Source organism: Salmo salar, chromosome ssa04, assembly GCF_905237065.1.
Source record: "Salmo salar chromosome ssa04, Ssal_v3.1, whole genome shotgun sequence".
Taxonomy (NCBI): Eukaryota; Metazoa; Chordata; class Actinopteri; order Salmoniformes; family Salmonidae; genus Salmo; species Salmo salar.
The window spans coordinates 69,045,614-69,068,823 of record NC_059445.1 but is presented as its reverse complement, the minus strand read 5'-3'; the positions used below and the strand labels follow the sequence as shown (position 1 = coordinate 69,068,823).

At 44.4% G+C, this 23,210-nt stretch overlaps 1 protein-coding gene across 4 annotated transcripts in view; it reads right to left on the bottom strand.

Annotated features, from left to right (window-relative positions):
- Nucleotides 1-23,210, bottom strand: part of arhgef12b (Rho guanine nucleotide exchange factor (GEF) 12b) — a 109,186-nt gene that overhangs the window by 18,802 nt on the left and 67,174 nt on the right. For all 4 annotated transcript variants that reach the window (XM_045717285.1, XM_045717284.1, XM_014197790.2 and 1 more), the window contains 15 exons: nt 22,031-22,108; nt 19,176-19,295; nt 18,550-18,672; nt 18,135-18,260; nt 17,905-18,003; nt 17,617-17,727; nt 17,208-17,306; nt 16,507-16,549; nt 16,230-16,335; nt 15,198-15,335; nt 8,910-8,942; nt 7,225-7,339; nt 6,584-6,689; nt 5,413-5,646; nt 4,193-4,343 (listed from right to left, as the gene is read on the bottom strand). In XM_045717285.1, the coding sequence (XP_045573241.1) occupies nt 4,193-4,343; nt 5,413-5,646; nt 6,584-6,689; nt 7,225-7,339; nt 8,910-8,942; nt 15,198-15,335; nt 16,230-16,335; nt 16,507-16,549; nt 17,208-17,306; nt 17,617-17,727; nt 17,905-18,003; nt 18,135-18,260; nt 18,550-18,672; nt 19,176-19,295; nt 22,031-22,108 (1,682 nt within the window). The remainder of the gene's footprint in view (nt 1-4,192; nt 4,344-5,412; nt 5,647-6,583; nt 6,690-7,224; nt 7,340-8,909; nt 8,943-15,197; nt 15,336-16,229; nt 16,336-16,506; nt 16,550-17,207; nt 17,307-17,616; nt 17,728-17,904; nt 18,004-18,134; nt 18,261-18,549; nt 18,673-19,175; nt 19,296-22,030; nt 22,109-23,210) is intronic.

Genomic DNA, 23,210 nt, shown 5'->3' with positions numbered 1-23,210 from the left:
CCATTTGATTACAGAAGATCTGCCCTCTGTATTTCTACGCTGTATATTACTAGCACATTACATGGAGAGGTGCTGTTACCAAGTCAATAAGCCTATCATAGTCACTATAACGTCACTATGTAAACCATAGGATTTTTGAGGGGGGTAAACGCTGCTGCAAGCACAGAGATGATCAGAAATGATAATCATACAATAACTGTTTCGTTCCCTTTTTATCCACCGATTGTAAAATACACTGAGTGTACAAAACATTAAGAACACCTGCTCTTTCCATGATACAGACTGACCAGGTGAATCCAGGTGAAGCTATGATCCCTTATTGATGTCACTTGTTAAATGCACTTCAATCAGTGTAGATGAAGGGGAGGAGACAAGTTAAAGATGGATTTTTAAGCCTTGAGACAATTGAGACATGGATTGTGTAGTTGTGCCATTCAGAGGGTGAATGGGCAAGACAAAAGATTTTAGTGCCTATGAACGGGGTATGGTAGTAGGTGCCAGGCGCACCGGTTTGAGTGTAGAACTGCAACGCTGCTAGGTTTTTCATGCTCAAAAGTTTCCAGAGTGTATCAAGAATGATCCACCACCCAAAGGACATCCAGCCAACTTGACACAACTGTGGGAAGCATTGGAGTCAACATGGACCAGCATCCCTATGGAACTCTTTCAACACCTTGTAGAGTCCATTCCCCAATGTATTGTTCTGAGGGCACAAATGGGTGCAACTCAATAATAGGAAGGTGTTCCTAATGTTTTGTACACTCAGTTTACATTCGATGAATGTTCTTGCTTACCTCATAGTTTAGTTTTAAAATGTAACACTTGCTAAACAAATTAATGTAAAATAGGTTGATTAAGTAAATTGTCCTCAATGGCCTCGTAGCCTGAATTTAGAACGACAATGGCCACAGCCTTGTATTTGTCACATGCAGGTGTTAATGTGAGTGTAGCGAAATGCTTGTGCTTCTAGTTCTGACCATGCAGTAATATCTAACAAGTAATCTAACAATTTCACAACAAGTACCTTATACACACAAGTGTAAAGGAATGAATAAGAATATGTACATATAAATATATGGATGAGCGATGGCCAAACGGCAAACGCAAGATGCAGTAGATGGTATAGAGTACAGTATATACATATGAGATGAGTAATGTAGGGTATGTAAACATTATATAAAGTGGCATTGTTTAAAGTGGCTAGTGATACATTTATTACATCCAATTTTTTATTATTAAAGTGGCGAGAGATGAGTCAGTATGTTGGCAGCAGCCACTCAATGTTCGTGATGGCTGTTTAACAGTCTGATGGCCTTGAGATAGAAGCTGTTTTTCAGTCTCTCGGTCCCAGCTTTGATGCACCTGTACTGACCTCGCCTTCTGGATGATAGCGGGGTGAACAGGCAGTGGCTCGGGTGGTTGTTGTCCTTGATGATCTTTTTGGCCTTCCTGTGACATCGGGTGGTATAGGTGTCCTGGAGGGCAGGTAGTTTGCCCCCGGTGATGCGTTGTGCAGACCTCACTACCCTCTGGAGAGCCTTACGGTTGTGGGCGGAGCAGTTGCCGTACCAGGCGGTGATACAGCCATGACAGGATGCTCTCGATTGTGCATCTGTAAAAGTTTGTGAGTGTTTTTGGTGACAAGCTGAATTTCTTCAGCCTCCTGCTGCGCCTTCTTCACCACGCTGTCTGTGTGGGTGGACCATTTCAGTTTGTCCGTGATGTATACGCCGAGGAACTTAAAACTTTCCACCTTCTCCACTACTGTCCCGTCAATGTGGATAGGGGGCCGCTCCCTCTGCTGTTTCCTGAAATCCACGATCATCTCCTTTCTTTTGTTGACATTGAGTGTGAGGTTATTTTCCTGACACCACACTCCGAGGGCCCTCACCTCCTCCCTGTAGCCCGTCTCGTCATTGTTGGTAATCAAGCCTACCACTGTAGTGCCGTCTGCAAACTTGATGATTGAGTTGGAGGCGTGCATGGCCACGCAGTCATGGGTGAACAGGAGAGGGCTGAGAACGCACCCTTGTGGGGCCCCAGTGTTGAGGATCAGCGGGGAGGAGATGTTGTTTCCTACCTTCACCACCTGGGGGCGGCCGTCAGGAAGTCCAGGACCCAGTTGCACAGGGCGGGGTCGAGACCCAAGGTCTCGAGCTTAATGACGAGTTTGGAAAGTACTATGGTGTTAAATGCTGAGTAGTCGATGAATAGCATTCTTACATAGGTATTCCTCTTGTCCAGATGGGTTAGGGCAGTGTGTAGTGTGATTGCGATTGCGTCGTCTGTGGACCCATTGGGGCGGTAAGCAAATTGGAGTGGGTCTAGGGTGTTAGGTAGGGTGGAGGTGATATGGTCCTTGCCTAGTCTCTCAAAGCACTTCATGATGACGGAAGTGAGTGCTACAGGGTGATAGTCATTTAGCTCAGTTACCTTAGCTTTCTTGGGAACAGGAACAATGGTGGCCCTCTTGAAGCATGTGGGAACAGCAGTCTGGGATAAGGATTGATTGAATATGTCCGTAAACACACCAGTCAGCTGGTCTGAGCATGCTCTGAGGACGCGGCTAGGGATGCCGTCTGGGCCGGCAGCCCTGCGAGGGTTAACACGTTTAAATGTTTTACTCACGTTGGCTGCAGTGAAGGAGAGCCCACAGGTTTTGGTAGCGGGCCATGTCGGTGGAACTGTATTGTCCTCAAAGCGAGCAAAGAAGTTGTTTAGTTTGTCTGGGAGCAAGACATCGTGGTCCGCGACGGCTGGTTTTATTTTTGTAGTCCATGATTGACTGTAGACCCTGCCACATACCTCTCGTGTCTGAGCCGTTGAATTGCGACTCTACTTGTGTCTCTATACTGATGCTTAGCTTGTTTGATTGCCTTGCGGAGGGAATAGCTACACTGTTTCTATTTGGTCATGTTTCTGGTCGCCTTGCCCTGATTAAAAGCCGTGGTTCGCGCTTTCAGTTTGGTCAGATTTTCCGAAAGGAGGGCAGGGGAGGGCTTTGTATGCGTCACGGAAGTTAGAATAACAATGATCCAGAGTTTTGCCAGCCCGGGTCGTGCATTCGATATGCTGACAAAATTTAGGGAGCCTTGTTTTCGGATTAGCCTTGTTAAAATCCCCAGCTACAATAAATGCAGCCTCAGGATATGTGGTTTCCAGTTTACATAGAGTCCAATGAAGTTCTTTCAGGGCCGTCGATGTGTCTGCTTGGGGGGGATATACACGACTGTGAATTCTCTTGGTAGATAATGCGGTCGGCATTTGATTGTAAGGAATTCTAGGTCAGGTGAACAAAAGGACGTGAGTTCCTGTATGTTGTTATGATCACACCATGTCTCGTTAATCATTAGGCATACACCCCCGCCCTTCTTCTTACCAGAGAGATGTTTGTTTCTGTCGGCGCGATGCGTGAAGAAACCAGGTGGCTGTACCAACTCTGATAACGTGAGCCATGTTTCCGTGAAACAAAGAACGTTACAATCTCTGATGTCTCTCTGGAAGGCAACCCTTGCTCGGATTTCGTCTACCTTGTTGTCAAGAGACTGGACATTGGCGAGTAGTATACTCGGGAGCGGTGCGCGATGTGTCCGTCTACAGAGCCTGACCAGAAGACCGCTCCGTCTGCCCCTTCTGTGGCACCGTTGTTTTGGGTCGCCGACTGGGATCCGATCCATTGTCCTGGGTGGTGGACCAAACAGAGGATCCGCTTTGGGAAAGTCGTATTCCTGGTCGTAATGTTGGTGAATTGACGTTGCTCTTATATCCAATAGTTCCTCCCGGCTGTATGTAATAAAACTTAAGATTTCCTGGGGTAACAATGTAAGAAATAATACATTAAAAAAAACTAAATACTGCATAGTTTCCTAGGAACGCGAAGCGAGGCGGCCATCTCTGTCGGCGCCAGAAGTTTATAACTTCAACTGTCTAGGAAGGTCCACTGGCCATGATTCCACACCCCTATGTTTATACACCGCTTCATATTAAGTTGTATATTTAGCAAAGTCTAATCAACACCTAGCTGTGTATATTCCACTGAAGATTGTTATAACAAGAGGGACACTATCAAAGTGTATTGTCTCTGTGGCCTGTGTGGTCTAACAGAGTCTGCATGGGTTCGAATACGACCCCTGACACCATGAATCTGTTCCCGCCCTTACCTGTTCCCGCCCTTACCTGTTCCCGCCCTTACCTGTCACTTTCACGCTCCTCCTCCTGTAATTGGTCCAGGGTGCAGGGGCTGAAGTCAAAGTGGGTGCTGGTTAGGTGGACCATCCCGTCCAGGGTGTCGCCCGAGTGGAGCCCGTCGGTGCTCAGTCTGGGCAGGGCAGAGGGAGTGAGTCCTGGAGAGGAGAGAACAAAATAGGAGGAGAGGTCAGGGGTTGTAAGTAAAAAGCATCTCAGAGTAGGAAGTGCTGATCTATGACCAGGTCCCAACTGTCCATGTAATCTTATTTTCGTTGTGATCTAAAAGACAAGACCGATCCTAAATCAGCACTTCTAATCTAAGACACTTGATACATACGGCCCCAGAGGGAGGCTCTTACATTAGAACAATCCAAGGTTAATGGGCTAATGTCCCTCTCCAGGTGGATTAATGAAGTTCAATTACATTTTAGCAGGGTGAATGTCCCTCTCCATGTGAATTAATAAAGTTATATTCTACGTCCAACCAGAGGCAATATGGTCCTAAGCAATATGGCGAAGGCTCACGTACGTTTCTTAATTCTAAAGGTCAAACAAGATCTCCATGGAAGAGAAGTGCGTTAGTCAACAGATGTCTTATCGTGCGGTGGAACAAGCTCAAGACTAGAGATACGCTATAGTCTAAAAGCAGTGCAAAAATAATATCCGCACTACACACAGCAGATGTTTCAAAAAGAAAATAGAGAGGGGTCGTTTCGACAGATCATATGCCGACAAAGACTAGACGACGTTCTGAAAACAAGGCCTCCCCCCAATTAGGAATCAACAAGAAAAAGCCAAAGAAAGCAATTATTTTCCAGAAGGCTGGGCCACTGTAAGCCAGGCTAAGCCAGTGTAAAAGAGTCCTGACAACAAAAGGCCAAGGAGAAAACATGTCTGAGAGGAGGGAAGTGGATGACAGAACAAAAGCAAACAGACAACGTGGGGAGGAAAGAAAGCGAGGAAGCCAGCTTGGAGGGAAGACATGAAGACAGAAAGAGAGAGCGAGAGAGAGTGAGAAAAGAGAATTGGTTATACTGAATGAGGTGAGTCCACCCCTCAAATATATAGCTAATTGAGTACTTGGAAAAGCACTAAAGCGCTATACTGTATGACACAATTCTTTACCTTCTATCATTATTTGAGAGAAGTGGAGAGGAAAAGGCAGATAGGAAGAAACAGTGAGGAGGAAAGGCATAGGTTGGGGGAGAGACGAGGGGTCCTTACCCAAGTCAGAGTCGCGTCCCGTCAGGTCGGAGCCCTGGCTGGCTGGGGCACTGTGGGGGGGGGATGCGATGTAGGCCAAGGGGTGGGTGGCCGCGTCAGAGCCTGGATCGCTGAATTGGCTGCGGGCACGGATGCCGCCTGCCGAGAATTCTGGGTGCTCGAAGACGCTGAGGGCGGGCTGGGAGAGCTGTTTCTGGGGGCCCCGATGCTTGTTCAACTCCATGGCCTTACTGACTCACACACACACACACACACACACACACACACACACACACACACACACACACACAGATATAAGCCAAACGAGAGTCAGTAGCTCACACAGCCATGCACAGCCCCACTATCTCCAAACCCAGAGCTCAGGGAGAAAGAAGGAGCAGCAGCTATGAAGAGGGAGGGGGCTTGAGACGAACCACAGTGAGTAGCTTGGCTGATACAATACAGATATAGATCTACTAGATTGGCCAATTGGTTGAGAATGGCAAAGTAGCAATGTTATGACAAAAGGGTCCATATCTTCCTCATTTCTAAATGGACATCTGATCAAATGAAAAGGAGCAGTATGGAAGTGCAGACGTATTTATCTCAATATGAAATCATAATTTAAAAAATAATCATCACACTGATTAACTGCAATACTTATTATACTTGTAAAAATGTTTTTAGTCATGATACATACATGTCTCCCAAGGCTCTTTGAACATGTAAATGAGTGTGTCTGCAAGTCTAATATGTGTATATCTATGGCGGGAACAGCACAACGTAATGGGGAGCTGGCCCACACAACTCCAGACAGGCACTTCCTGTTGCGGAAGTCCACAATCTCCTTACAGCGCTGGATGTGAGATGTAATGTGTCTGAGCCTGAACACAACACCACTAGCTTCTGTCCTCAGTGCAATACCAGGGCTGTACATTCCCTTTAACTAAGTTCAAATATCCACACCTGCATACTACTGGTGATGTATTGGACATGCATATTAGGTAAATGCTAGTGTGGATATTGGCACATAGGGATGTGTGTTGTTATTTTTGTATATAAAAAAAATGTGTCACTACAGAGCCTGTACACATCTCAAACTAACCATTACCGTTTTTTTTGCGTTCTAAACTGGCACACCAGGAGGGAACTGTTAAGTGTACTACATCCATTTGTAGTCTTCCACACTTACTTGAAGCTGAGTCCACGCGGCTGGGCCGCCGAGGAGGGCCGAGGATGCTGGGAAAGCGAGGCTTCTTCACCTTCTCCTCCCCCTCTTTCTCAGTCTTGGTGCTCTTCTGCTCCACAGAACAAAACACATACAAACTGCCCAGTCAGAGAATTTAAAACTGGGTCACTTTCAGTAGGCAAATGTTGTTGAACGTTGAAGATAGACATGTCATGAATAGAGCTGCTGTGATTCCTTATCATACATATTCTACATGTCAAAGAGGCATGTTTGTTTTATGCTATATTTTTATCTGGAAGTTGCACAATATTGTGCCCTACTGAACGCTACCCTGGAAAGCTGCTAACAAGGGAGACACCATGTCACCATGCTTGTTACCAAGAACAAAACTCACACCAAGAAGTAAAACAGTGCCGCTGTGTGAAGAAACTGAATAATTTATGCTACATCAAATTAGAAGTTCCTACAAGCTGTAAAGGACCACGATATTGTGCTCAAATACATAATCGATGCGTCAAGCTGGTTGTGTACAGTGTGTGTGTGTGTGTGTGTGTGATGTGTGTGTGTGAGTGTGTGTGTGTGTGTGTGTGAGAGTGTGAGTGTGTGTGTGTGTGTGAGTGCGTGCGTGTGTGTGTGTGTTGTACCTTGATCTTGGGCAGGAAGTTGATGCGGACTCGTTTGGGCTCTAGGCTACGTGGTTCCTTTACTTTCACCCCCAGGTGTTTCATATAGGTGAGGATGACATACTGCATAGTAGTGCTGCAACACAATACACTATTCATTAATTGTTTATATTACCATTAACCCAGTACAGCCCACTTTATCTTAATATAAAATCATCTAAATCATCATATTGATGATATTATTATACTTATAAAAATGGTTTAGTCATGATACATAAATGTCTCCCAAGGCTCTTTGAAAACAGTAATTCTAATAGGACACATGTTATCAATCACTAGAAGCACATGTGGGGATAATCGAATTAAAAGGTTAGGAAACTGACCGAATCAGTTTTTACTAATCGCCCTATTCTTCAATACCATTCATATTGTCAGAACAGGGTCGTGTTAATTAGGGCGTGTAAAGGAAAACGTTTTGCAACTAAAAACAAAAATATTTTTTTCACAAGACCAGGTAGTCCCTCCCCACTTCGGTCTGTTTTCTTCCATTTGGTACTAATGAACACCACCCTGGCCCAACTCAAAGTGTGTAGTACCACAGACTTCCAACAGATGGAGGCAGACCACACTATTTTTTTTACTTGTATTTAACCTTTTATTTAACGAGGCAAGTCATTACGCTATGACATAATGGCAGACAGGATGCGTCCTAAATGGCACCCAATTTGGGCAAAAGTAGTGCATAATATAGAGAATAGGGTGCCAGTTGGGACACATATTCAGTAACCTATGTCACTTCAACAGCTCTTCTCACAGCATGGATAGAAACATGCTGATGGAATTCACGTATTAGAAATATGCAGCCACAACGTGAGCCATTCCCCAAATAGACACACACACACACACACACACACACACACACACACACACACACACACACACACACACACACACACACCATCTGTCCTAGCACACTGACCCCTTAGTCAGAACAGAACGCCGGTTAGCCATATGGGATATGAACCACTTTCATATAATCTGTGTGCTAACTACATGCGACTGAAAATAGTGGAAAGAAATGGTTTAGAGTATTAAACCAAGAGAACATAATTCCAATTCGCGTGGACTTCCGATCAGGGCTGTATACACAAAACATCTGATAGTAAGTGTGGTGATCTAGGATCAGGTCCCCCCTGTCAATATAATAATAAACATCATCTTCCAAAAGGGGAAATGATCTTAGATCAGCACTCCTACTCCGACAGGTTTTGTGAATACAGGCCCAGATAGTGTGGGTGTTTCACCTCGACCTTCACAAGTAATTGAACTCATACACAAAAACTGTATGACAACACACACTCACTTGAATTCATTCAACAATCAACACGCTACTTCCCCAGCAAACTTTCTAAACTCTAGTATGAGAACAGACCTATCCTCGTCATATTCTGACATCATGTGGTTAGTTACTTTAACATCAGGGGTCGGCAACAGGTGGCCTGCAGGGATTTTTTGGGGCCCTCAAGCAAAACAGGAAATCTGTATCTCAGGTACGAAATAATCATTTTCAAATACAATCTCTTATTGAGCTTAGTTGTGGTCAATATGCAGTGTACAAATGATTATAATTACTTTGCCTCCCCCCCAACCATCCACTGACAAAAATCTAGTTGCCAACCCCTGTTTTAGATAAAAATCCCCCTTACCACTTCTCCTCTTCTGTGGGCTGTGACGTAAGCCTGGAAGAAGAGAAACACATAATAGGGTTAAGTCACACACACACACACACACACACACACACACACACACACACACACACACACACACACACACACACACACACACACACACACACACACACACACACACACACACACACACACACACACACAACAATAAGCAGTTTCACTTCTACTTCAAATAGACAAAATGTGTAGTCTGCTTGTATAATGGTAATGCAGTTCTATTAGCCCATGTCTAATATCTCAATTAGTCATTATGTGATTCCTCACATTATCTCCTCGCCTCCTTCTCAACTGTATTGGAGGAGAAGATCTAAGGTCCCTTTCTTCTGACCTTTTTCTCCAATGGATTTTGAGAAGGATGAGAGGAGAGAGGATGTGAAGAATCAAAGAAAGATTAGTTGAGAAAAAGCCCATGACTGGCGAGCTTTCTGGCACAAAATGGCTGCCGTGCATCATCCAGGTGGGTGCTACACATTGGTAGCTACCCATATATATATAAAAATGTTTGAGTGTGAAAAAGTCCTGTATTTCAATGCATTTTCAGCTTCCAGGAATTGTGTACAAATCCTTGCGACATGGGGCTGTGCATTATCATGCTGAAACATGAGGTGATGGTGGCGGATGAATGGCACGACAATGAGCCTCAGGATCTCGTCACGGTATCTCTGTGCATTCAAATTGCCATAGATAAAATACATTTGTGTTCATTGTCCGTAATTTATGCCTGCCCATACCATAACCCCACCGCCACCATTCGGCACTCTGTTCACAACGTTAACATCAGCAAACCACTCACCCACACAAAGCCATACACATGGTCTGCAGTTGTGTGGGGTGTTTCTGCGAAATTCTCTAAAACAACGTTGAAGGCGGCTTATGGTAGAGAAATGATCAATAAATTCTCTGGCAACAGCTCTGGTAGACATTCATGCAGTCAGCATGCCAATTGCATTCTCCCTCAAAACTTGAGACATCTGTGGCATTGTGTTGTGTGACAAACATGCACATTTTAGAGTGGCCTTTTATTGCCCCCAACACAAGGTGCATCTGTGTAATGATCGTGTTATTTAATCAGCGTATTGATATGCCACACCTGTCAGGTGCATGGATTATCTTGGCAAAGGAGAAGTGCTCACTAACAGGGAATAAGCTTTTTGTGCATATGGAACATTTCTGTTATCTTTTATTTCAGGTTATGAAACCAACACTTTACATGTTGGGTTATTTTTTTTGTTCAGTGTAGGAATAATTTAGGATCTCTGTGATGCTTAGGTTTTTTTCTGTTATCAAACAAAACTCTAGAAGGCCGAAATATTCACAAGGCAATTTCAAAAGGCCAAAATCTGCATGTGCATGCAAATGTCAAAACATTGGTAACTAGTAGCTACAGTCTATCCCAAAACGGCTTAAACCTTCACACTGGCATCAACAACACTAAACAACAGGTGAGTGCAGGTAAGAGAGACGGTCTTGGGAGAGTGAGATGATATCAGTGGTCTTGAAAGTACGAGTGTGTCTCTGTCTGTCTGTCTGTCTGTCTGTCTGTCTGTCTGTCTGTCTGTCTGTCTGTCTGTCTGTCTGTCTGTCTGTCTGTCTGTCTGTCTGTCTGTCTGTCTGTCTGTCTGTCTGTCTGTCTGTCTGTCTGTGTGTTTGAGAGAGACAGAGCAATAATATATAACTTGTATCTATCTTAATCCCTGTAATCTGTACAGTTTGGCGTGTTTGAGGCCCAGAGAGCAGAGACACGCAAGCACTCACTGACCTGGAAATAATTCCCAGAAATGGCATGTGTATGTGGTACAATTTCTTCTACACACACACACGGTAACTGGAACAACAGAGTGGTTCCATGTCATTTCAGTAAGCCATGACACCTAGGGACGGGCACGGTTATTCTAATATTTTAATATCCCAACAGACGTTAGTAGTCAAATAATTGCGAGAGTATTCAGATTTATTTTTATCATAAGTCTAAACTTTTAAATTAATTTGTATGATGTGTGCCCCATAAAATGACATACCATAGTAGCCTACACAGGCTTCACACGTTTGTTGTTATTGTCGGCCATTCAAAGTGGCACTGTCTACACTCAGTGGCTCCATGTGTACCAAGCAATGTGGGAGATCTCTAATCAATGCAACATGGAATTACAATGACTTTTTATTTAACCCTTATTTTATCAGGTAGGTTGACTGAAACCACGTTCTCATTTACAGCAACGACCTGGGGAATAGTTACAGGGGAGAGGAGGGAGGATGAATGAGCCGATTGGAAGCTGGGGACGATTAAGTGGCCATGATGGTATGAGGGCCAGATTGGGAATTTTAGCCAGGACACCGGGGTTAACACCCCTACTCTTACGATAAGTGCCATGGGATCTTAAGTGACCTATTTAACGTCCCATCCAAAAGACGGCACCCTACACAGGGCAATGTCCCCAATCATTGCCCTGGGGCATTGAGATTTTTTATGTTTTTAGACCAGAGGAAAAAGAGTGCCTCCTTCTGGTCCTCCAACACCACTTCCAGCAGCATCTAGTCTCCAATCCAGGACCAACCCTGCTCAGCTTCAGAGGCAAGCCAGCAGTGGGATGCAGGGTGGTATGCTGCTGGCAAATTACAGTATTAAGTTAGTTAAATGAGATGGAGTAAGCTATAACTAAAATAAACTATCAGGTAGGCTGTTGTTTAATCTGAATGGAGTTCTTGTAGACAAAGGCAGGAAGTGCAGAAAAATAGGCTCAATTACTTATAGCTAGCTAGGTAGCTGGCTAACATAGCTGGATATCTTAGCTAGCATCTTTACATCGATTTGATGCAGTCAAGACAGGCACTACCAGATGCGATGACAGATAACCTATGAAATCTATACATTTGTCTAACTAGCACGAGTCTGTATTGCTACTCTTTCTCTCCCCCTCCTGTGTAAAACTCACTGGCACCCAAGTTGAGCAGGCTGCGCAGCAAGTCAGTTCCCAAGTTGAAACAAAGTTGTTTTTATTTTTGTATTATGTATTTTCGTTTATCAGGATATCCCCCAAAAATCAGTGGTGGCGTTTTGCCAATTTTTTGGGGCTTCCTAATTTCTTCCTCATTATACTTATTGAATAATATCTGAATCCTGTAAATTAAAATTGCCAATTTGGGTGCAATCGATTAGCTTAATTTCTCAGAGACCAAATTATATTTCAACAAAATCATGTTTTAGAAAAGTTATTTGTATCTGTTACAGAAACAGTGTTGTTGGGTGTTGAAATCCTCTTTCTTGTGCTTTCTGAGGTTGAACGACCCAACAATCCTTTCACCTCTAACCTACAACTTATAACATTACCAGACTAGATAATCCTTATGGCACTGATAACATCATCTTCCTGTGATTGATGGCATGTGTGTGTACGTGAGTGACAAAGAATGTGTGTGTGTGCTAGAGAGAGAACGAGAGAGAAAGAACGTGCATCGTGCACTACACTTGCCTCCTGTTTATCTCGAAGTGGAAAACAGAGACCTGACTCGTGTCATGTTGTCACTCAATAATCTTGATGATGCTGGCTTGTGTGTGTGTGTCTGATGCGGCAGCACACATGATGGAGCAGTGACAGTCTGATGAGGAACAGGCTGTCTTACATAGTGAGCTAGGTTATAGGACTACATCATGGGCTGGATAGAAGCAGTTTACCGTCTTCAGAACTGGATAATAATTGTTTTATTTGCCTCTTAAAATAATACTATAATTTTCCCGTCCCGCATGGATAATTTCTTTCATAATAACCTTAAACCTGATGAAACTTGTCATTAGAATTTTTCTACAGGCTATTGATATTGTTTGTTCTCTCTTATTATTCGTTCTCTTGCTACACTACATGGCCAAAAGTATGTGTACACCCCTTCAAATTAGTAGATTCGGCTATTTCAGTCACACATTTCTGACAGGTGTATAAAATCGAGCACACAGCCATGCAACCTCCATAGACAAACATTGGCAGTAGAATGGCCCGTCCTGAAAAGCTCAGTGACTTTCAATGTGGCACTGTCATAGGATGCCACCTTTCCAACAAGTAAGTTTGTCTAATTTCTTCTCTGCTAGCGCTGCCCCGGTCAAGCCTAGTGGTTAGAGCATTGGACTAGTAACCGGAAGGTTGCAAGATTGAATCCCCGAGCTGACAAGGTCAAAATCTGTCGTTCTGCCCGTGAAAAAGGCAGTTAACCCACTGTTCCTAGGCAGTCATTGAAAACAAGAATTTGTTCTTAACTGACTTGCCTAGTTAAATAAAGGTTAAATCAAAAATAAAAAAACTGTAAGACATGTTTTTGTGAAGTGAAAACATCTAGGAGCAACAACGGCTCAGCTGTGAAGTGGTAGGCCACACAAGCTCCCAGAACGGGACCACCGAGTGCTGAAGCGCGTAGCGCACAAAAATTGTCTGTCCTCGGTTGCAAAACTCACTACCGAGTTCCAAACTGTCTCTGGAAGCAACATCAGCACAAGAACTGCTTGTCGGGAGCTTCATGAAATGGGCTTCCATGGCCGAGCTGCCGCACACAAGCCTAAGATCACCATGCGCAATGCCAAGCTTTGGCTGGAATGGTGTAAAGCTCGCCACCATTGGACCCTGGAGCAGTGGAAAAGCGTTCTCTGGCGAGATGAATCACGCTTTACCATCTGGCAGTCTGACGGAATCTGTGTTTGGCGGATGCTCGAATGCATAGGGCCAACTCTAAAGTTTGGTGGAGGAGTAATAATGGTCTGGGCCTGCTTTTCATGGATCAGGCTAGGCCCCTTAGCTAAAGTGAAGGGAAATCTTAACGCTACAGAATACAATCACATTCTAGATGATTCTGTGCTTCCAACTTTGTGGCAACAGTTTGGGGAAGGCCCTTTACTGTTTCAGCATGACAATGCCCCCATGCACAAATCGAGGTCCATACAGAAATGGTTTGTCGTGATTGGTGTGGAAGAACTTGACTGGCCTGCTCAGAGCCCTGAGCTCAACCCCATCGAATACCTTTTGGATGAATTGGAACGCCGACTGCGAGCCAGGCCTTATCTCCAAACATCACTAATGCTCTTGTGGCTGAATGGAAGCAAGTCCCTGCAGCAATGTTCCAACTACTTGTGGAAAGCCTTCCCAGAAGAGAGGAGGCTGTTATAGCAGCAAAGGGGGGTCCAACTCCATATTAATGCCCATAATTTTGGAATGAGATGTTCGACAAGCAGGTGTCCATATACTTTTGGTCATGTGGTGGTTTTTAGGCTATTCAAATAATGAGATGTAACTCTGTAACATTCATTGTTTGATATGGAGAAAGCCCTGCATAAAATAATGAAGCGTAGCCTTCAGTCTTATTCGTAGCCAATCGAATGGAGATGAAAGGGAATATAGGCAAAGTTTTTTTTAAAAGCTAGACAAAAGATAGTGGAGTGTCCAGGGATGGGCAACTTTGATCTGAACTCACCCCCCCCCTCCCACACACATTTTAGTGGCCCCCCCTCTTGACAGCGGAGAGAACATTTTTACATTTTAGAGTTAAGTTTATGCAATTCTACACACTTTGCCATAGTGGCAGAGAGAAGATTTCGCAGTTTTATAACACATTTCGTGAAATTCTACTAATTTTGCCATGGGGCAGAGATGAAAATGATCTGTTTTACTGACTAATAAAATACAATGGGGGCTCCCCAGCCGGAAATTCAACCATGATAACGCCGCAAAACTAGCTTAGGAATCTAAAAAACAATTGCTGACATGGGCTAATTGACTTGACTATAAGTGACTGACGTAACAAGAGAAGAATTGCTGATGCACAGCCAAATTGCACCTTGTGTATTCCACTATTCTAACTCACAACAGTAAGTTGAGACCCACACAGTTCCTAAAAATATATGTTTTTTTACTTCTGGGGCGGGGGGTTGCCCATCCTGGTTATTGCCTAATGCATTTTTGCACTGCTTTGGTGCAATTCTCCACTCTGTCTGGCCTACATTCCCCTCTTGCGTTCTGTATATAACATATTTATTGAAATAGGCTATAACAAAGAATGGGCAAATTGCTGGGAATGTCACTTGTGTGCTGTTGTGTGCTGAGACACTCCGTTTTTTCCTGCGCAGTACCAGTCAAGTTCAAATAGGCTAAACCATTGTCTGTCACATCACTCTCTCATCACCATCGACGATCGCTGTCAATCATCGTCGATACACGATGTTATCGTAATATCGCCCAACCCTAGTGTGCATGTATTGCAGGGACTTACAGAACGTCCTCTATCTTGGAGATGATGTGTTCGGCACAGGAGCGTTCTCTCTCCAGCGACACGCGGTCTCTCACCCTCTCTGTGTCCAGCTTAGCCAGCTCCCCTTCTGCCAGGGTCAGACCCATGCTGCGCTTCTGCCTGTAGACACACACACACACACACACACACACACACACACACACACACACACACACACACACACACACACACACACACACACACACAGGCAGACATACGCACACACTCACACACACAGACACAGACGCACAGACACACACACACACACACACATGGATGCACAGACACAGGCAGACACACACACAGACACACGCACACACACGCACACACACAGATGCACAGGCACAGGCAGACACACACACAGACACACGCACACACACACTCACAGACACAGGCAGACATACGCACACACATACGCACACACATACGCACACACCACACACACACACACACACACACACACACACACACACACACACACACACACACACACACACACACACATGGATGCACAGGCACAGGCAGACACACACACAGACACACGCACACACACACTCACAGACGCACAGACAGACATACGCACACACACACACACACACACACACACACACACACACACACACACACACACACACACACACACACACACACACACACACACACACACACACACACACATGGATGCACAGACACAGGCAGACACACACACAGACACACGCACACACACACACACACACACACACACACACACAGATGCACAGGCACAGGCAGACACACACACAGACAGATCCACATACACAGACACAGACAGATACACACACACGCACGTGTATGATTAATCCATGAGGAAATACAACATCAAAGCATCATTATGTGCACATCATCTTTGAGAAGTGTGAGTTTGTGCACGTGTGTGTTTGTGGTGTGCGTGTATGGTATGTGTGTGAGACCGTGCGAGTGTGTCTGTGTACGTATGAGTGTTTCTGTCTGAATGTGTGTGTGTGTGTGTCTGACCTGAAGTCCTCTAGGTTCCTCTGGATGTCTGGTAGCAGTGTGTCCTGTAGCAGCTGTATGTAAGGTCTGTGCACTTCCTCTGGGATCAGCTCAGGTCTCCGCCGCTCTGGGAACACACAACAGCATGTTTGCCAACATGCACACACACGCACTCAGTTTGAAGCAGTCTCCCTTTTTTGGAAACATTCTAATCAATTACACTAGACAATACACTACTGCATTGCTAAAACTGTTGCTAAACTAATACAACACATGAGAGGAGTAAGTAATAACTCACCTAGTTCAGAGGCCATAGACTCAGGCACAGCTACTTTCAGATTCTGCAAGTGGAAAAAAAGAGTTCTCAGCTAAAAAAAAGCTAGAAGAGAGACCTTCTGCAATACAACCACAACAATACCCTTTCCTCTCCTTCACCCACCGCACCAGATAAAGAGTGTAATACAACCACAACAATACCCTTTCCTCTCCTTCACCCACCGCACCAGATAAAGAGTGTAATACAACCACAACAATACCCTTTCCTCTCCTTCACCCACCGCACCAGATAAAGAGTGTAATACAACCACAACAATACCCTTTCCTCTCCTTCACCCACCGCACCAGATAAAGAGTGTAATACAACCACAACAATACCCTTTCCTCTCCTTCACCCACCGCACCAGATAAAGAGTACATTTAAAATGATCCTAATTATCTGAAAGGAGAGTAAAACCCAAAAGACAGACTTCTTCCAGGAGAAGAACCACTTGTGATGGAACTGTCCAGACACACTCACAAGATGCCCCAGAGACAGACACACACACTGGTGTCACCTATATTTTCAATACACGTGTGCGCCCCTGTCAAATCCCATTTAAAATACTTTAGCTGAGTCTTCTTTGTGTGTGTGTGTGTGTGTGCCCCTGAACTTGCGCATATGTGTGTGTGTGAATGCATGTGTGCTTGTACATAAAATGTGTGCACAAGTGTGTGTCTTACTGCTGCTCGGTCCATAAAGAAAGTATGGAAATCCATGAAGATCCGTCTGGTCTCTTTGGAGTTGGTCTGCTTGTACAGGTCAGCGTAAAGGTAGCACAGCTGGTAGAGAATCACAGGCAGTTAGGTCTAAACTACTGACCAAAGCATTCTGGGGTCAAACCACCAAAGTGCTAAAGAGTAACTGCTGTACCCTAATTAGAATATATCAGCGTTCATTAGGGGCTGCAAAATGTGCCCACATTTCTGGAAAACTTGTGAATTTTGGGACAGTTACCGTAATGTTGCATGCCTAGAGCTCAAGCAGTAGCCACAATGGATGTACTTTATGAATGGTGTGAATGAGTGTAAGAGTATGTGTTTGTTAGGCAGGCAATTTGTTTTTGTGTGTGTCTGTGTGTGGTTGACTTACCAGAGGTGCAGGGTCAAACTGAGAGACCACGTGATGGAGGAAGGCGGCCAAGTGAGCAGGCCGAGACTTGAGCAGCTCTATACTCTGAAAACAACTACACTGACCGTTGATCTGAGAGAGAGAGATCGACAGAAAGGCAAAGTTGAGTAAGAGAGAGACATTGAGAAAATAAGACAGAAACAGACAGGAGAGAAATAGAGAGAGAGAGTATAGAGATACCCAGTCAGCCAATCAGACAGACAGACAGACAGACAGACAGACAGTTGTCTTGCAGTAGTCCTGCAGTACCTGTTCCTGCTCTGTGTCAAAGTAGTCGTCCTCTGCTCCGATTATCTGGGGGTTGAGACGGGAGAAGGGGCTGCCCACACTGGACTGGAAGTTACAGTTCTGATTCACATGAACACACACACACACAGAGACAAGATGTTAGTGCAATGATGGGACTCACATGCACACACACACTCACTCACTGGGCTATTGCAAACAACAAACATACAGTGTGTGTGTGTGAGTCTCACCAGGTCCGCCGTGTCCTCTGTGTCAGGGGAGGGGCAGGAGTTGAGGCTCTCTCGGGGAGTGGTCTTTGGGCTGTGGCAGGGCGTCTCTCTTTGGCACGGATTCTCAGGGAGGGGACTGGGAGACACCTGACATAGAAAGACCCACTCACCAGTCACATATTACATGATTTTGAATGGGCATTGTGGTATTGATTCCACACTTTCCATTCCAATTTTCTCAAACAAAAGCATTGAGGAAAATAGAAATTGGAATTTCAGTTTCTTCCTGATTTGACTGAATTGAAATGGAAAACACCCCAACCCTGGTTCCAGTACAGTGGTATTCTGTTGAGAATGCCAGTTCACACATAACTGTCATGGAAAGACGGTCTGGTGGTGATAATAACAGACAGGCTAGTTGGCCGGGTTGACTCACAGCGTTATTGGTCCAGGGCCCGTCGCTGCCGCTTTCTCCCCGCGAGAAGGGGGTCTGCTCTCCATCGGCTGCCTCAATGCCCCCCTCCTCCACCTCACCGTCCATGGGGGAGAGGGAGCCATCCTGAAAACACACAGAATCATGCCTACTATAAATATGTGACAGGCCAGACAGTAACTGGGCTGTCCCTTTGAGAGTGTGTGTCCCATGCCAATAAAGCCCTTGACCTGAATTGAATTGAGAGAGAGAGAAAGACAGTGAGAAACAAGAGACAGACAGAGACAGACAGACAGAGAGACAGTGAGAGAGAGAGACAGTTAGAGAGAGTGAGAGAGATAGAGAGACAGTGAGAGACACAGTGAGACAGTGAGAGTGAGCGAGACAGTGAGTGAGAGAGAGAGAGACAGTGAGAGAGAGAGAGACAATGAGAGAAAGTGAGAGAAACAGTGAGAGCAGGAGAGACTGTGTGTGTCTATGAGAGAGTGTTTGTGTGTGCTCCTAAGCTTGATGATTAGTAGATCATTTGAATCAGCTGTGCTATGGCAAGAAAACAAAATGTGCACCCCTTGGGGTCCCGAGGACTGAGTTTGGGAAACCCTGCTATACATACGTATGTGTGTGTATACCTGAGGTGTGCCTGTGGCCTTGCTGAGCTGGCTCTGCAGCAGAGGAATGTGTTTCTTGGCCTCCTGGATGTCCTTCAGTAGTTTCGCTGTGGGGTTCCTGCTGTACACCTCCTTCATAGCCTGGACATGAGATGACATAATGTGACACACAAGACACAGCGCACATTTTAGGAGAGGACACAGGAGGGAGGCTGGGAGGGAGGTGTGTGTGTGCACGTGTGTTTGTGTACGAGTCTGCGTATGTGTCCAGTTGGCATGGTCCTAGTTCTATTTCATGGTCAGTCATAGGAGGAAGTGAAACTAAGAGGAGGGTGAGATGTAGTCAGTGTTTGAGTGGTTACCATGGTAGAGTATCTGTTTAGTGGTAAGAATGATTGGCTTCGATGGTACGGGGTCGTATTCATTAGGGCACATGGTAGCAAAACGTTTTGTAACAGAAAACAAAAACAAGCATTTCTTAATGTTTTGGTTGCCTCTCCCTGTTCAGTTCATTTTCTTCCATTTAGTGCCTGAGGAACACGACCCAGAGGAAGAGAAGAAATGGCTCACAAAAGACTTGAGGATTGTGGAAGAACTTGTTTATTTTTCCCATCCCTCCTTCCATTCCTCCCTCACCCACCCACCACTGCAACAGGGCCGTGTTCATTCGTCGCAAAACAGAAGAAACCTGCTTGAGTTCTGGGGAGGTACTACCCAAAGTCGTCCAATAAGCAACTCTCACACTCCCCAGAGAGACAAAGCAGGCATCAATAGAGGCCCCACAGGGGACATAAACACAAACACACTAATGAGAATTAATGAACTTTGCCTTCATTCAATGCTTTCCAGGAAACTCAGTGAGTATTCCACACTAAATTGGAATGATGCCACTGCTATGAATGCTGCTAGGAAATGTAGTTTACGAAAGATCAGTCAGTAAGGCTGGTCTGAATGGATTGTCACTTTTCATTCATCTAGTAAACTCATATAATTCACATCGCTTCCTATCTCACTCATCAGCATAGCAGATATTTACAGGGTACAGCCAAAAGAGGACTGGCCACCCCTCAGAGCCTTGTTCCTCTCTAGTTTTCTCCCTAGGTTCCTGCTTCTACATCCGCATTGCTTGCTGTTTGGGGTTTTAGGCTGGGTTTCTGTATAAGCACTTTGTAACATCTGCTGATGTAAAAAGGGTTTTATAAATACATTTGATTTTAATTGATTTGATAATGTTACCTCATTAGCTTAGCGTCACGTCTCTCCTCCTATACTGTTAGCAAGCATTCACCTATTAACTTCAGTCTATGAGCATTGAACACTAAGGTAATTCCACCCATGTTGCTGATTAACCTATGGGCTAACGTGCTATTATCACTTTCCTTTTTTTCAACCAATGGGAATGAATCTAGGGGAGTATTTACAGTGCACTCCAAAGGTATTGGGACCGTCACACGTGTTGTTGTTTTGGCTCTGCCCTCCAGCACTTTGGATTTGAAATGATACAATGACTATGAGGTTAAAGTGCAGACTGTCAGCTTTAATTTGAGGGTATTTTCATCCATATTGAGTGAACCGTTTAGAAATTACAGCACTGTTTGTTCATAGTTCCCCCATTTTAGGGGACCAAAAGTACTGTGACAGATTCACTTATATGTGTATTAAAGTGGTAAATAGTTAGGTATTTGGTCCTATAATCATAGCGCGCAATGACTACATCAAGCTTGTGACTACAAATTTGTTGGATGCATTTGTTTGTTTTGGTTGAGTTTCCGATTATTCTCTGCCCAATATAAATTAATGGTAAATAATGTATTGTGTCATTTTGGAGTCACTTTTATTATATATAAAAATAGAATATGTTTCTAAACACTTCTACATGAATATGGAGGCTACCATTATTACAGATAATCCTGAATGAATAGTGAATAATTATGAGTGAGCAAGTTACAGATGCACAAATACTATAGCCCCAAGACATGCAAACATCTCACCATTACAATAATAGGGGAGGTTAGCATTTTTGGGGGGGATATGATATTCGTGTGTCTAACTTTCTCACTCATCCTTATTCACGATTCATTCAGGCTTGACCTCATAGTCATTGTATCATTTCAAAGTGCTGGAGTCCAGAGCCAAAACAACAGAAAATGTGTCACTGTCCCAATACTTTTGGAGCACACTATATATGTCAACGCAAACCTTGTGTCTCCCACTTGCTGTTTTGTAGCAACAGTCTTCCAACGATCTTCTACCTCCCCACCACCACTAACTGAAGGTCCGTCATCGGATCCCCGTTCTCCCAGTGGGGTGGGTTCAATGCCAGCTGCCCAGCATAGAGCAACCTGTCTACACCATCTGGCTCTGAGGAGCATTCCTCTGAGACGAGGCCTACCTCAAACTATTCAATACAATTCCATATTGTAGTCTGTCTTTGTTGTTATTCAGTTAAGCCAGTACTCGATTGAACTGAAGCATGCTGCAAATTAACATAATTAATGTGCAGAAACGTGTAATGACATCATTAAGCTAAAGCGTGGGTGATCCACTTCAATGATGAGCATTTGATGACAATTTAATGTGTGAATGATTTTAATTTCATCTGGGCCTGTATTCATATAGCGTCTAAGAGTAGGAGTGCTGATCTAGTTGTACATTTTGGTAATGAATAGGATCACATGTACAAGGACCTAATTCTAGATCAGCACTCCTACTCTGTCTGAGATGATTTATGAATGTAGCTGCATAGAAAAACCTGCATTCACTCTTTCAAATCAAAGAAACAAAGTTCGACTGAATGACTGTCTCATCTCCTCATGTAGAAACATTCAGAGTATGGTGACACTGTGTTTGTGTGTGTGTGTTTGTGTGTGTCTTGCCTGTAAATCCTCCTGCTCCTTGGTCAGCATCTTCTGTAAGATGTCCACCTTCTGGCTGTGAAGGGCGTTATTCTCCTCCTGAGGGACCAACCCCAAAAATGAATAATAAGAACTGTGTTCGCTTGGGACTTCACTGACGTGCAGCAGAGGGAGAATGGCAGCTTTAGCATAGGTTTAACTGGAAATAGAGGAAACTAGTGAGAAGAGTAAGAGAAAGTGAAAGAGGCAGAGTGAGTGTGGATACTAAGGTGGGAAGGAGAAGGGGGAGTGAAGAACGGAAGTGGAACTGTGGAGAGAGAGCGGGAGAGAGAGGAGAGCAAGGGCGACAGGAAAAACAGAAAGAGAGAGAAGATAGAGAGGGACAGATATGGACAGAGAGGGAGACAGAGGGACCAAGAGAAAAAGAGAGACATACAGTACCAGTCAAAAGTTTGTACACACCTAGTTATTCAAGGATTTTTCTTTATTTGACTATTTTCTACATTGTAGAATAATAGTGAAGACATCAAAACTATGAAATAACACATACGGAATAATGTAGTAACAAAAAAGTGTTAAACAAATCAAAATAGATTTTGTATTTGGGATACTTCAAAGTAGACACCCTTGCCTTGATGACAGCTTTGCACACTCTTGGCACTCTCTCAACCAACAGTCTCAATGGAGTTCCCACATATGCTGAGCACTTGTTGGCTGCTTTTCCTTCACTCTGAGGTCCAACTCATCCCAAACCATTTCAATTGGGTTCAGGTCTGGTGATTGTGGAGGCCAGGTCATTTGATGCAGCACTTCATCACTCTCCTTCTTGGTTAAATAGACCTTACACAGCCTGGAGGTGTGTTGGGTCGTTGTCCTGTTGAAAAACAAATTATAGTCCCACTAAGCGCAAACCAGATGGGATGGCGTGTCGCTGCAGAATGCTGTGGTAGCTATGCTGGTTAACTGTGCCTTCTAAATAAATCACAGACAGTGTCACCAGTAAAGCACCATCACCCTCCTCCTCCATGCTTCACGGTGGGAACCACACATGCAGAGATCAACCGTTCACCTACTCTGCATCTCACAAAGACACAGCGGTTGGAACCAAAAATCTCAAATTTGGAATCATCAGACCAAAGGACAGATTTCCACTAATGTCCATTGCTCGTGTTTCTTGGCCCAAGCAAGTCTCTTCTTCTTA